At 39.1% G+C, this 12632-nt stretch overlaps 1 protein-coding gene across 2 annotated transcripts in view; it reads right to left on the reverse strand.

The window, feature by feature from the left end:
* Positions 1-2023: 2023 nt before the first annotated feature.
* LOC120775319 (E3 ubiquitin-protein ligase HECW2) overlaps positions 2024-12632 on the reverse strand; it is a 47373-nt gene continuing 36764 nt past the window's right edge. For both annotated transcript variants that reach the window (XM_040105456.1, XM_040105457.1), the window contains 3 exons: positions 3372-3560; positions 3169-3306; positions 2024-3096 (listed from right to left, as the gene is read on the reverse strand). In XM_040105456.1, the coding sequence (XP_039961390.1) occupies positions 2160-3096; positions 3169-3306; positions 3372-3560 (1264 nt within the window). In that variant the 3' untranslated portion in view covers positions 2024-2159. The remainder of the gene's footprint in view (positions 3097-3168; positions 3307-3371; positions 3561-12632) is intronic.

Raw genomic sequence — 12632 nt, forward strand, 5'->3', positions numbered from 1 at the left:
TCCATTTCTACAAACTCTGCTTAGAACGAAGCTAATTTTTAAGTTGTGTACGGCCAAATGTTATGCTTGTAAAAGTATTTACTTCAAATTTTCGCACAAAAATCGAATAAGTTTAATTGCCTGGCAACTGAATGGTGGTGCCTCAGGCGATCTTGGCAAACGCTCATCAGATACAAGCAACTCTGCGAGAAAAAAGTCCTACTGGCCCAGGGTAAATCGTAAGGTGTTTAGTAAACTCCACGCAATCAACAAAGTTCACCTTTCATCAGTTAATAGTTCCAATTGTACACAGCCTGTTATCGGTTCATGCGGTAAGATGTCGGTTACAAAAGCTGTTTGGAAAAGATAGAAACTTCTCAAGACTTTGTCTTTTTTGCGAAATCAAGGCTAAAATACCTCGGATGTCACACCTTTAGACAACCATGTAAAATAGCGGAAACTGCACTAAAGTATCTAAGGAGTATTAATATTCAAACACAAAAAATTGTATCTGGCTTCACAACTGCACTGCTATAAGCAATGAGATTCCCTTGTCATCTTGAAGGATCAGCCACCTAACCTGACCTAACCACAATCTAATCCTTACCCCCACCCCAACGGGGACTAGGTAATCCGTTACAACAACAAAAATAACATAATGCTTTCTTTTTTTCCGGTTTTGGAATCAATTTCAATTAATTTGATTTCAACAAGTGGCAAAATTCTGCAAAAAAAAAAATATTTAAACTATATTTTTGCTCAAACCTCTTTAGTTTAATAACAACAGAGTAATATTTTTTAATCAATTTTATGGAATTAAAATTTTAAAATAGGTGGCAAGCTTACTCAAAACAATACGCTGTAAAAACCGCAAAGTGTGTAATGTTTTCCGCTTTTAAATTTATTTATTTTTTAATTCCTGAACAGATGGTAAAATTATACCTTCCTTTCGAGTTAAAAAAAGCGAGCATTACACCGAATAGCCCCGAACTAGGTTAGGTTAGGTTGAGGTCGATCTTAACAGGGATCTCACTTGAAGAGATAAGAACGCCGATCCCTTGTGGCACCTAAATACTCCTATATACTGGATCATTAAGCCATTAAAAATCGACGAAGCGCTTTGAGCCTACCAGAAATTTGTTTAGATGGCTAATGTCAGTTTCGGTTATGTCTTCTGCTTAGCCAAAGGTAAGACAGACTATCGAGTTGTTTCTGTTTCAGTCGTGCAAAGATAGTGGAGGAGAAATGGCCTAGATTTTTGCCCCTCACCCTCACCCATATCTCTTTGACACCAAGCATACGAATCTACTATATTTTTCTTTCTGGATAGGGTAGCAGGTTAAACTTGCACTTATCCAGAACAGACCTCGACATATCTAAAATATGTCCTGCGTGAAATGAGTCTCCGCATGACACTGGCCACCCTTTTTTGCATGTCCCACTAACCCTACACAACTGACACCCTTCTCCGTTTGGTCCGACTCCGTCAAAATAGCACATTTTTTGGGCCTAACATTGCATGACGTAGACGATAACTTAGCTAATCCTTACTATCATAACTTGGGTTAGGTACCCGTTACAACAACAACAACTAAAACATATTTCATGTCTATATAGCATATCTGACACTGCAGGCAATATCAAAAAAGGTAAGGCAAACAAACTAGTCCGTGAATTCGGAATAGCCTGTGCCATAGCAAATTCCATGATTCACTGACCAACAATTATGATTTCACGTGATTTTTATATTTATATCACCGGGTGATTAAAAAGTCTGAATAATCGCACCACTTTGGCGACAAAAAAACGTGTTCAAAGTCACACAACAATTTAAATGAAATATTAAAATGATCGCCACTTAAACACTTGATTGCACAATGGAATATATTATATATCTCACATACACACTGACAGTCAAATAAGCAAATTGGTATGCGGTTGTTCATACAGAAAAAGCAAACCCGTTCACAATAAATATTACAAATATAACTTGTGTAAATGTGTAAATGCGAAAATACGGAAATAAATAAATAATCCTAATAAAATATCACTTTTTTCGTCTATACTAACGATTTTTAATAAATTAACTTAATTCATTAAGTTGAACTTGCGACTGACACTAAACTACTAACCGCCAAGCTAGACACAAACAACAACGCATGCGCAATCGCTTCGCATACCTACTCTATGCCGAATGTGTTCGTTTCTTCTACGGCTAATAGTAATTTCTCATAGAGCAATTCGGGCGTCGGATAAGGCGGTAAATCTAAGCGATTGAAGCAGGTGTGCGCACGTGGCAAGGCATTCGGTTTGCCCCACTTTTCGATGCAAAATCGTCGTGGACCAGTTGAGCCGCGCAGTGCTGAGAAGCCTTCGTAGGGTATACTAGAGGTGCCGGTTACAAATTGTAGCAGTCGTAAACGTTGTTCGTTTGTGAATTTCTCGATAACTTGCCAAAACCAAATGATCACCTGATGGTTGTCATGATAACCCGAACGGTATTCGGTATTTAAACGCCAATCGTTAATATCAATCTCGGCCGTACCGGCAATAACCAATTCCAATTCACGTGCATCGAATACGGAAACAAGACGCGCATCGACCACCTCGTAAAAGCCACGCACCAACGATTCCGTCTGCTCTTGTACGCCACGCTCCAAACGCCACTTAATCATGCGTTCCAAATATTCTTTTTTGTTTTTCTCATTTACAATTATGTTCTTACCGCCCGGCTTCAGTTCACGCTCGACCACATGACCCAATAGCTCTTCGGTAACGCAAAATGTTAGACCAAGATCAATGCCGGTGCCGATGTCATTGTCGCGTATCCATTGCAGCGACTGATGAAACTCATTATCCAGCGATTCCAGATCGCTCAGCGCGACGGGCAAACGCAACAGCGCCTTGTAAAATGGGCGTGTAAAGAAGGCATCCAATAGGTATTGATGTACGAGTGCCAAGCCCAACACACGACCGCCGAAGCGGAACCAATCGTGACAATTGTCCACAAATGCTGACAGCGGTGAGACTTGTACGGTGTATGTGTCATTGGCTGAGTACTCAAACAGGCCGTAATAGGGGTTGAAGAGCTCACGTGAGAGCAGAAAGAAGAATTCTCTGCAAAAAGCGAAATAGAAGTAAAAAGTGAAATCAGTTAAAATGTTTATAAAAATGTGGTGTGTAAATTACCTTGATGGACCGCCATAATCCAAGCCTTCTTCAGTATCCCATAGCACAGCGAGGCGACCACGCTGCAAATCTTTCTTGTTGGCCGACATTATGCGTCGGAAGGCATCCTCTAGCAGATGTGTGCGTCGAATGTGTAATCTGCGAAAGTTCAACGAAATATATTCAAAATAAAATAATATTGTCTTTAATTATGCGTCACTTACTTTAGTTTGTGCGGACCCTGTCCGTAGCCTTTCGACTCCAATTTGCGGTAGAAGCCACGCAATTTCGCCTCAAAGTCACGTCGGAATGGTGGTGGTGCGCGCTGTGGCATGCGCGAGTTGAGCACTGGCGAACCCTGTGGACTGCGTTCTTCAATAGGAACATAGCTCATAATCTCCTGTTCGAACAGGCTGTAAAGAAAACAAAAGAGAGATTTTAAAAAACTGGAATTTCATACAAATCATGGTTTATTACAGTAATTTTAGGAAACAAATATTCATTGTAAAGTTTATAGAGCTCTGGCTATTACGAAAGCCGCGGAGCTGGTCTCCCATCTACCTAGACAGCCGAGCAGCAATCAAGGCACTAACCTCGTATCGCATATCGGCCAGAAGTGTTTTGGCAAGCAGGGCATCAGTGGAAAGTGTTGCCAGTAGCAAGCAACTTTACTTCTACTGGGTGCCAGGTCACAAAGGCATCGATGCCAATGAAATAATGGCAAAAGATAGCCAAGAATCAGCATTGGGAAATCCCAAACCCCGCCGAATGGGGCTAACAGATCGAGAAGACTGAGAAAGCCACCAGGGAAACAATGGAGCATTTCTTGTCAATGGAGCATCACTACACTGTAAGCATATGGGGTCCCGACGGTATGATACACTGAAAGAGGTATCGATAGTGAGGCCACAAAGTCTGTTAGCGTAAAGTGAATCCGTCTGGTATCGCAAAGGACCAAAACTGGTCTACGCGTGGCTCAGACTAGCCTAACCTATAGAACTTGAAAGGCCGATTTAAGCAAAAAAGAAATTAATCCATTCGTAGGCGTTTGTATGAATTTCACTTTCGTTGATGTACCACGTTGACACTTCCCTAGGGGAATAATTAAGTCAGCGCTACACGATTTTGCGTTGTTCCACCGTTAACACCAGCGATGCGCTAATGAAGCAATATTCACATGTCATTATTAAAGCGCTGTTCTTCAATTATTGAAAATTGCAAATTATGCTGCATTGTAAATGTTCATAGTTCATAAGTCTCCAGCGGGCAATCGGTCATTTGTTGTATTATTAACTCGTGCGTAATTTAATAAGATTAAATTTTAAGTCGGCAGCATATCAATTAGTCGCAAGCTTCATATTGAAATTAATGGCGATTCGGTGCTTGTTGCTACCATATACGGCAACTTAAAAACAAACGTTATTTATAATAACCTCAATTACATAAGCTAATAATGCACATAGCAGGGAAAAACAGCAACTTCGGCTGTATCGAAGCTAAAATACCCTTAACATGTGAATTTATTACAGCATAAGAGGGTATAAATAGCTCTTTATTTTGATTTTGATCGGTCAGTTCGAGTGGCAGCTATATGCTATAGTAGAATAGTATGGCCTGGGATGAGGGACCTCGCTTTTGATGACGACCACAGCAAACGCATTAAGGATTACGATTCAAGGGCATGCACCTGAAATATCCGGTCCTTTAATTGGGAAGCTCCCTCTGCCCAGCTGGTTGTTGTCCTCGTAAATGTAAAGGCTGACATCACCGCCGTCCAAGACGTGCGATGGACGGGACAAGGACTGAGACGAGTAGGCCCTTGTGGCATTTACCACAGTGACTGTATAAAGGAGCGCAAATTCGGTGTGAGATTCATGGTCGGAGAGAGACTCCGTCGCCGAGTTATGACATTCACCCCGGTGGATGAACATCTAGCCAGAATCCGCATCAAAGTGAAGTTCTTCAACATACCGCTGATTTGAAGACGAATTGACTAAAGAAGTTTTCTACGAGCGCTTGGAGCGTACCTATAAGAGCTGCCCCCGCCACGATGTCAAAATCATGATTGGCAACTTTAACGCCAGGGTGGACAAAACATATATCTTTAGCACAACAATCGGTAAATTCAGCCTCCATAATGAAGCATCCTCAAATGGGTTGATGCTGATCGACTTCGCCAGAGCCCGAAATATGGTTATCTGTAGTACTAGACTCCAGCCGAGGAAAAATACAGAAGCTACCTGGCTGTTTCCGGATCGAAAAGCCAGCAACCAGATCGACCATGTTGTGATCGACGGAAGATACGTCTCCAGTGTTGTAGACGCGCGTGCGCTCAGAGCGCAAAAGTCCACCGTCAAAAAACTGATTGGACTTTATTAGTGTGACTTTAGCCCTGAAAATCAACAACTGACCAGACATTCGCCATGCGCCAAAACACAGAAAAGACGCCTTAAAAGAGAAGCACGAAATGCATTTATGCCAGTATGTCTGAATTTGGTATCACCTCAAAACGATTACGGCTGTGTAAACTGACGTTGAGCAATACCAAAATATCCGTCAGGTTCGAGAAGGACATCTCCGAGCCGTTCGATACCAAACGAGGTTGCAGACAAGGCGACTCCCAGTCGTGCGACTTCTTCAATCTACTGCTGGAGAAAATAATTCGAGCTACAGACATGAATCGAGAAGGCAATATTGTTTATAAGTGTATAGCTGCTGGCGTAAGCCGACGATACTGACATCATCGGCCTCAACATTCGAGCCGTTAGTTTTGCTTTCACCAAACTGGATAAGGAAGCGAAGCAAATGGGGCTGGTAGTGAACGGGGACAAGATGAAATATCTCCTGTCGTCTAACAAACAGTCGTGACGCTCTCGACTTGGCTCCCACGTCACTGTTGACAATCATAACTTCGAAGTCGTAGATAACTTCGTCCATCTTGGAACCAATATTAACACCAACAACAATGTCAGCCTCGAAATGCAACACAGAATAACTCTTGCCAACAGGTGCTACTACTGAGTAGAAAATTAAGAAGTAAATACCTCTTTCAACGAACAAAAACCAAACTTTATAAGTCACTCATTATTCCCGTCCTTCTATAAGGTGCAGAGGCTTGAACAATGACAACAACTGATGAGTCGATTTTGCGAGTTGTCGAGAGAAAGGTTCTGCGAAAGATTTTTGGTCCTTTGGATCGCCACAACCACTTGGTTAATGTTTTGGGTATGAAGCGTGTAAGTGCTAAACCCACACGAAAATACCTGAAGCTTTTTGCAAAAACGAGTTCGCAAAAGAGATGATTATGCTGAAAACCCTTCATTTAGCAAACGCATTATTGCTGTTGACGAGACGTTGGTTTATGAATATGACATCGAAGCTAAAACTGTCCAACAATTTCGCAACTGGCGCTCGAACAATTGTTTGGAAAATTTCCTATTTTGATGGCGATAATAAGGATTTGTATTAAAACACGTGAAAATTAACTTTTTTTGTCAGTCCGAGTCAAATTTGATCAGATGGTATAGCAGTAATAATTAAACAGTTTTGCGAAGTACTTAAACCGATTTCGCACCAGAACAAAATTCTTTCGAAATCTGGGCATACGTAACCCCGTTCATCAATTATTCTATCCAAAGGCAAAATGTGCCGGAAATAGACCAAAAGAGTTTCTGATGGACTTATTCCTTTAAACTTCCAAGTTCAGCGCACAGTTCATATTAAAATTACATATAGACGTATTATACTGAAACTCACATAAATTTGGTTAGTTACAATTTTAACCACAATAATTCTGTTAGATATTTTAGTTTATTACCGTTACCATTTTTGGCAGCTTGTGGTACATACATACATATTTTCGAACTTGTTTGCTTCAGTTAACCAAATTAAATTCTATGCATGTACATATGTTTGTGTTATATAATAATTAAATTTCAGCGCCAACATTATTTTCATTTAGCACGGCGATAATGGCAGGTGAGCGAAAAAATTTATTTGCATTAATTGCCCTTGAACTACAATAATTGCAACAAGTGGATAGGCAAAATTCGACAGTCTACCAATTGAACAACAACAACAACAAAAACAAAACAAAAGTAAATAAAAAGCAATATTAATTTATGCGAGCTTCAAATTTACACGAAATTATATAGATTACACATACATTTGTATGTACATAGTACGTGTTTACGCACGTACAAACATGTGCGGGTGAAAAAGGTAAACAAATGAGACACTGATATTTCTAACGCGAGCACAAATATACCGTTCGAATTACACCATCGCATGTAAGGCTGGAAAAAAGGCACAACAACTGCTGGCAGTTCGTCACTCAGCGGTCAGACACAACTGTGCATGAGCCATCGCTGCGCACACATATCAATTGGCAAGCATACACACACGCATGCAAACATAAATATCCACAAGCCATTTGAGTTAGGAGTGGTGTGTAAATGTCATCATCGCCGGCCCAAACGCCGGTGGCACACTCATCCACGCACGCAGCGCCCAACTGAAATAACTTCTATTAAACCATTCAACCATACTATATGCATACATACATACATACAATATGTATTGACATATTTACAAAAAAAAATATAAAAAAAATAAGTTTCGGAATAGTATCGTATTGAAAATGTCATGCACATGACTATTCACCAACGAGTTAATTGCGATCGAAATAAGTCTTAATGAAATAATTGCATTTGAAACTCAGCTCACCGCCACCGCGTCGTTGGTGTCTCAAGAGCGCGGAGTATGTGTGTGTGTGGAGAAGTCAGTTTTCTGTTTTTTCTATTTTTCACTTTCATTTATGTATTTGTATTTTTGTTTTGTTTTTGATTTGCTGTTTTGTTTTGCTATGCTACGAGTCATTTTCGCGTTTGTTTTGAGTCACTTAATTGAACGCAGAAAAATATTCTTGCTTAATAAATTGCCGGCGATAAGTGGCAATCAAATGATCCGATGATCCAATAGGTTTCAAAATACAACAAATGCTTGCATGCGGATTTTTTTGTAGAAAAATTGTGTTGAAAAAATACTAAAATATATGTATATATGTAGTAGCAAGAAAGGAAGGCGTAAGTAGATACAACCCATATTAGATTATCACGAGATTCATCAAAAAAAAGAAAAAAACGTTATTTTCGGCGGTAGCGAGGTTATAATACCCTTCACAGAAATACAAGGTATAAAAGAATATTTATCGTGGCAGCTATTTGCTAGTGTGGTCCGATCTGAACAATTTGTTCCGAGTTTATAGCAGTAGGTTAATTTGGTAGGCCAATGAGCCACGCATAGATCAGTTTCGGTTCTTTGCGATACCAGATGGAGTTCAGTTACTAGGTCCAGGGGGAGTAGTCATCCTTTAGTATGCCTGCGACTGATGCGAATTTTAACAGACTCTTTGGTCTCACTATCGATACCTTCTCAAGTGTGTCATACCATGCGGACCGCAAATGTTTACAGCGTAGTCTTGCCAATGCGGGCCAAATGCACAATAGATACTCTATTGTTTCCCTGGTGTTGTGCTCTAGACATTTCCTGCAGTCTTTTCGATCTGTCGGCCCCATTCTGCGGGCGGGTATCGCCACCAGACAATGACCAGTTAGTATTCCGATCATGTTATTACAGTCTTTACTATCGACAGCTTATAGGAATTTTGTGTACTTCCGATCTACCGCAGTTGACTTTTGCAGTTTTTTATCCAGGTAGCTCGTGCCATTCTTGGCAATCTCGTCCACTATTTCACCGCACTCGATGCCTTTGGGGCCTGGCGCCCAGTAGAAGTGAAGTTGCTTGCGTCTGGCAACACTTTCCACTGCTGCTCTGATTCCCAAGACACCACTGGCCGATATGCAATACGAGGTTACTGCCGTGATTGCTGTTTGGCTGTTTACGTAGCTGTTGACTCTGGAATTGCCTGCAAGTGCATTAGAGGCTAGCTCCACGGCTTTCGCAATAGCAAAGACCTCAGCTCGAAATATACTGCAGTGGTCCGACAACTTAAAAGGCTGTCTTATGCCTAACTTTAGACAGTATATCCCCGCACAAACTCCATCGTCCATTTTCGAGTCATCCGTATAAATGCTTAGAGTGTTGCGCCCAGCTAACATACCTTTCTGCCAATCATCTTTTTCTATATTTACTTTGAACCTTCCTTCACAGTTGAAAATTGGGATCATGTAGTCGGTGTTTGCCAAACCGCTATCACTCACTGAGCCATGCCAGAAGGTTCTATACATATGTAAATTCTCCTGCATCCAGTAGCGATCCCGCCGATTTTGTTGAGCAGGTTTAGTACCAGTTCAAGAGCCGCCGTTGGAATTGTTCATAAAGCTCCCGTTAGGCACATTGTAGCGAGGCTCTGAACCCTTTCCATTGGCTTCCGGTACGTGGATTTTCGTACGCCTGTCCACTATACTACTGCACCTTAGATCAGAGTTGGTCTTACAATAGCTGTGTAGCCAGCGCATGAGAGAGGGAGAGCCGAGCATCTGCCTACACGCATATAGAGTATTTGCTAGCTATTCTCACTTTTTTTCCCACGTTGTGCTTCCACAGCAGTACTTGGTGCGGTCCTTGAGAGAGAGTTGTGTCTCATTTATCGAAGATAGCCTCCATAGAGGAATTTTGTGCTTTCTTGTGATCACAAGCAGATCCGTTTTCTACGGGCTCAACCCCAGACCCGCTTGCGATGCCCAATCTGGACTGTATTCAGAGTATTGGACAGTAATCTGTATTTCGAGGCGATATCTTGTCAAATAAAACAGTTTTTCATACAAAAACTTGGTTTTGATCAGCTTATATGGCTGCTATATCCTTGATAGTCTGCTATCGGCGGTTCTGAAAAAATGAGCACCTCTTTGGTGGCAGAAGGTCGTGTGCAAAATTTCTGATCCATATCTCAAAAATTGTGGAACTTGTTCACTTATATACAGACGGACGTATGGCCAAATCGACTCAACACGTCACGTTGATCAATTATATATATACTTTATACTCCAACGTTTTCTAGGACAAACATTATTGAGATCCGAGATTACAATATAAAGTCTATTCTCCAAACAATCGGATCTAAGCAAATAGAACGGACCGGGATTTTTATCTGGATCAATCAACTCAGTACAATTTCTCAAAAAACTATTTAGGAATACAAGAAGAATGGAATGATTAGCCAATTTTGCTACCAAACCATGAAGGACTATAAGACAAATTTTCCACTAAACGAATAAGAAAATATAACAATTTCACAGAATATCCTTTTTAAAATTAACCGGTTGAGCGGAGAATATCTTGTTCGTTAGATGGCAGTGTGGAAAGATACACGCAGTTTTGACTTATTTTTGGAAAAATTGTCAACATCAAGCGTACTGTAGATGATAAGTTATGATTCAATATCTTTATTGTGGTGTGGTGCTCTTTAAATAAAAAGTGTATTCATGAGATCCAAATGAAACTTTCTTATACATATATAAAATAGGCATAATTTACTCATTCTCAAACTATGTCTCGAAGATATCTAAAGAATAATTTAGGTAGTTGGTTTAGTCAAAAGACGCGAAAGTTTTGATAAATTAGAAACTTATTATAAATTTAATACAGAATTATTATATACACTTTTTTTTAGCTCTGCATCATGTGATTGTGAGTGTGGTCCGACTATCAAATAGGAGTGGGTAAGGTTATCACATATTACAAAGTTTGAGCAAGGACGTTTAAAAGGTATTTTAGGTGTTTTCCACTATTAGTTTGGAAATATATCTTTATACTAAAAGTGGGCGAGTTAAGTTTGGATTTTTCTTATTTTTACACTATTTCATGAATTTTGAGATCGACCGAGACAGTTATATGCTTTTGGAAATATTTTTAAAAATTTTATTTTATTTTATTTTTTTGTATGATTTTTTAATCTCCCTTGTTCCTAATATCTTAAGTTACTTTTAATTTTTTTTTGGAATATATGACAGCAAAAAGGTAAAAAACAAGAAAAAACGTTAACTTCGGTTGCACCGAAGCTAAATACCCTTCACAGGTGCATTTCTGTTAGTAACTATGTGTTCAGTTTATATGGAAGCTATATGCTATAGTCAACCGATCTGATCAATTTCTTCGGAGATTACATTGTTGCTTTAGGAAATAATATATACCGAATTTCGTGAATATATCTTGTCAAATGTGAAAGTTGTCCATACAAGAACTTGATACCGATCGTTCAGTTTGTATGGCAGCTATATGTTATAGTAGTCCGATATCGGCCGTTCCGACAAATGAGCAGCTTCTTGAAGAGAAAATGACGATTGCAAAATTTCAAAACGATATCTTAAAAACTGAGGGACTAGTTCGTATATATACAGACAGACAGACAGACAGACAGACAGACAGACGGACAGACAGACAAACGGACATGGCTAAACCGACTCAGCTCGACATACTGATCATTTATATATATACTTTATAGGGTCTCCGACGATTTCTTCTGGGTGTTACAAACTTCGTCACAAACTTAATATACCCTGTTCAGGGTATAAAAACGAAATTCGAGATCGATACTGTAATAATTTTATGAATAATAAAAATGCTGTGTTATCAAAATTTAGGCCGTGGATACCACCGTAAGTCATGGTTTTAAAGATCTATCTATAAAATTAGTGTCAGAGTACAAAAAAACGATAAATTTGAAAACTTAAAATTGAAATAAGTTTATAAAAAATTCAAGCTAAGGAAAAAATCATAGCCCAGTAAACCCTTATTGTTTTCAAAGCAAAAATAATACGGATTTTTTTTAAATATTAACAGTTATAAAAATAAATAAATAACAACTAAATTTTCAATATTTTCTAACTAAAGCAGTATTAATAGAGTTATAGTTAATATTTAAAGACCTGTAAAAGATCACGTAGTGTTATAAACAATACCAAAATACATACCAACAAACATAGAAACCGCAGCGGTAGCGGAATTTCAGTGAGCACGAGCCGCACGAGCGTTCGTATGTGTGTTTGTGTGCGTGTAACTGATGCCGCTGCTGACTAAGTGACCAGTTATAGTTATAGCCCACTTAATTGGTTTATGAAAATTTTTTGGCCAGCACAAAAACAATAACAAATTAGCGCGTTTTGAGTTTTTCGCCCCTTTGGTGTCTAATTTGATTTGAATTGAAAGTATTTATTATAATTATTTCCGTTTTTTTAACTACAAATCTATAATATTATTATTTTCGTTTGTTTGTTTGTATGTATATTTGTTTGCCATGGTGTTTTTATGGCTGTGCTAAACGCAAAAGGCGTGAATTGCATCAGATCCAACAAATTTTAGAATTCTAACTCTATAACACAGCGTTCTGAAGCTGAAGGTCAAGTAAAAGTTTGATCGTTTATAATCTCATATAATTTATTTATATATTTTTTTGAACGCAGGTGATTTTAGAACCTTTGAGAATATGCAAACATATATATTTTTAGTATATATGGTAAGTCATT

This window comes from Bactrocera tryoni, chromosome 4 (genome assembly GCF_016617805.1).
Source record: "Bactrocera tryoni isolate S06 chromosome 4, CSIRO_BtryS06_freeze2, whole genome shotgun sequence".
NCBI classification, from domain to species: domain Eukaryota; kingdom Metazoa; phylum Arthropoda; class Insecta; order Diptera; family Tephritidae; genus Bactrocera; species Bactrocera tryoni.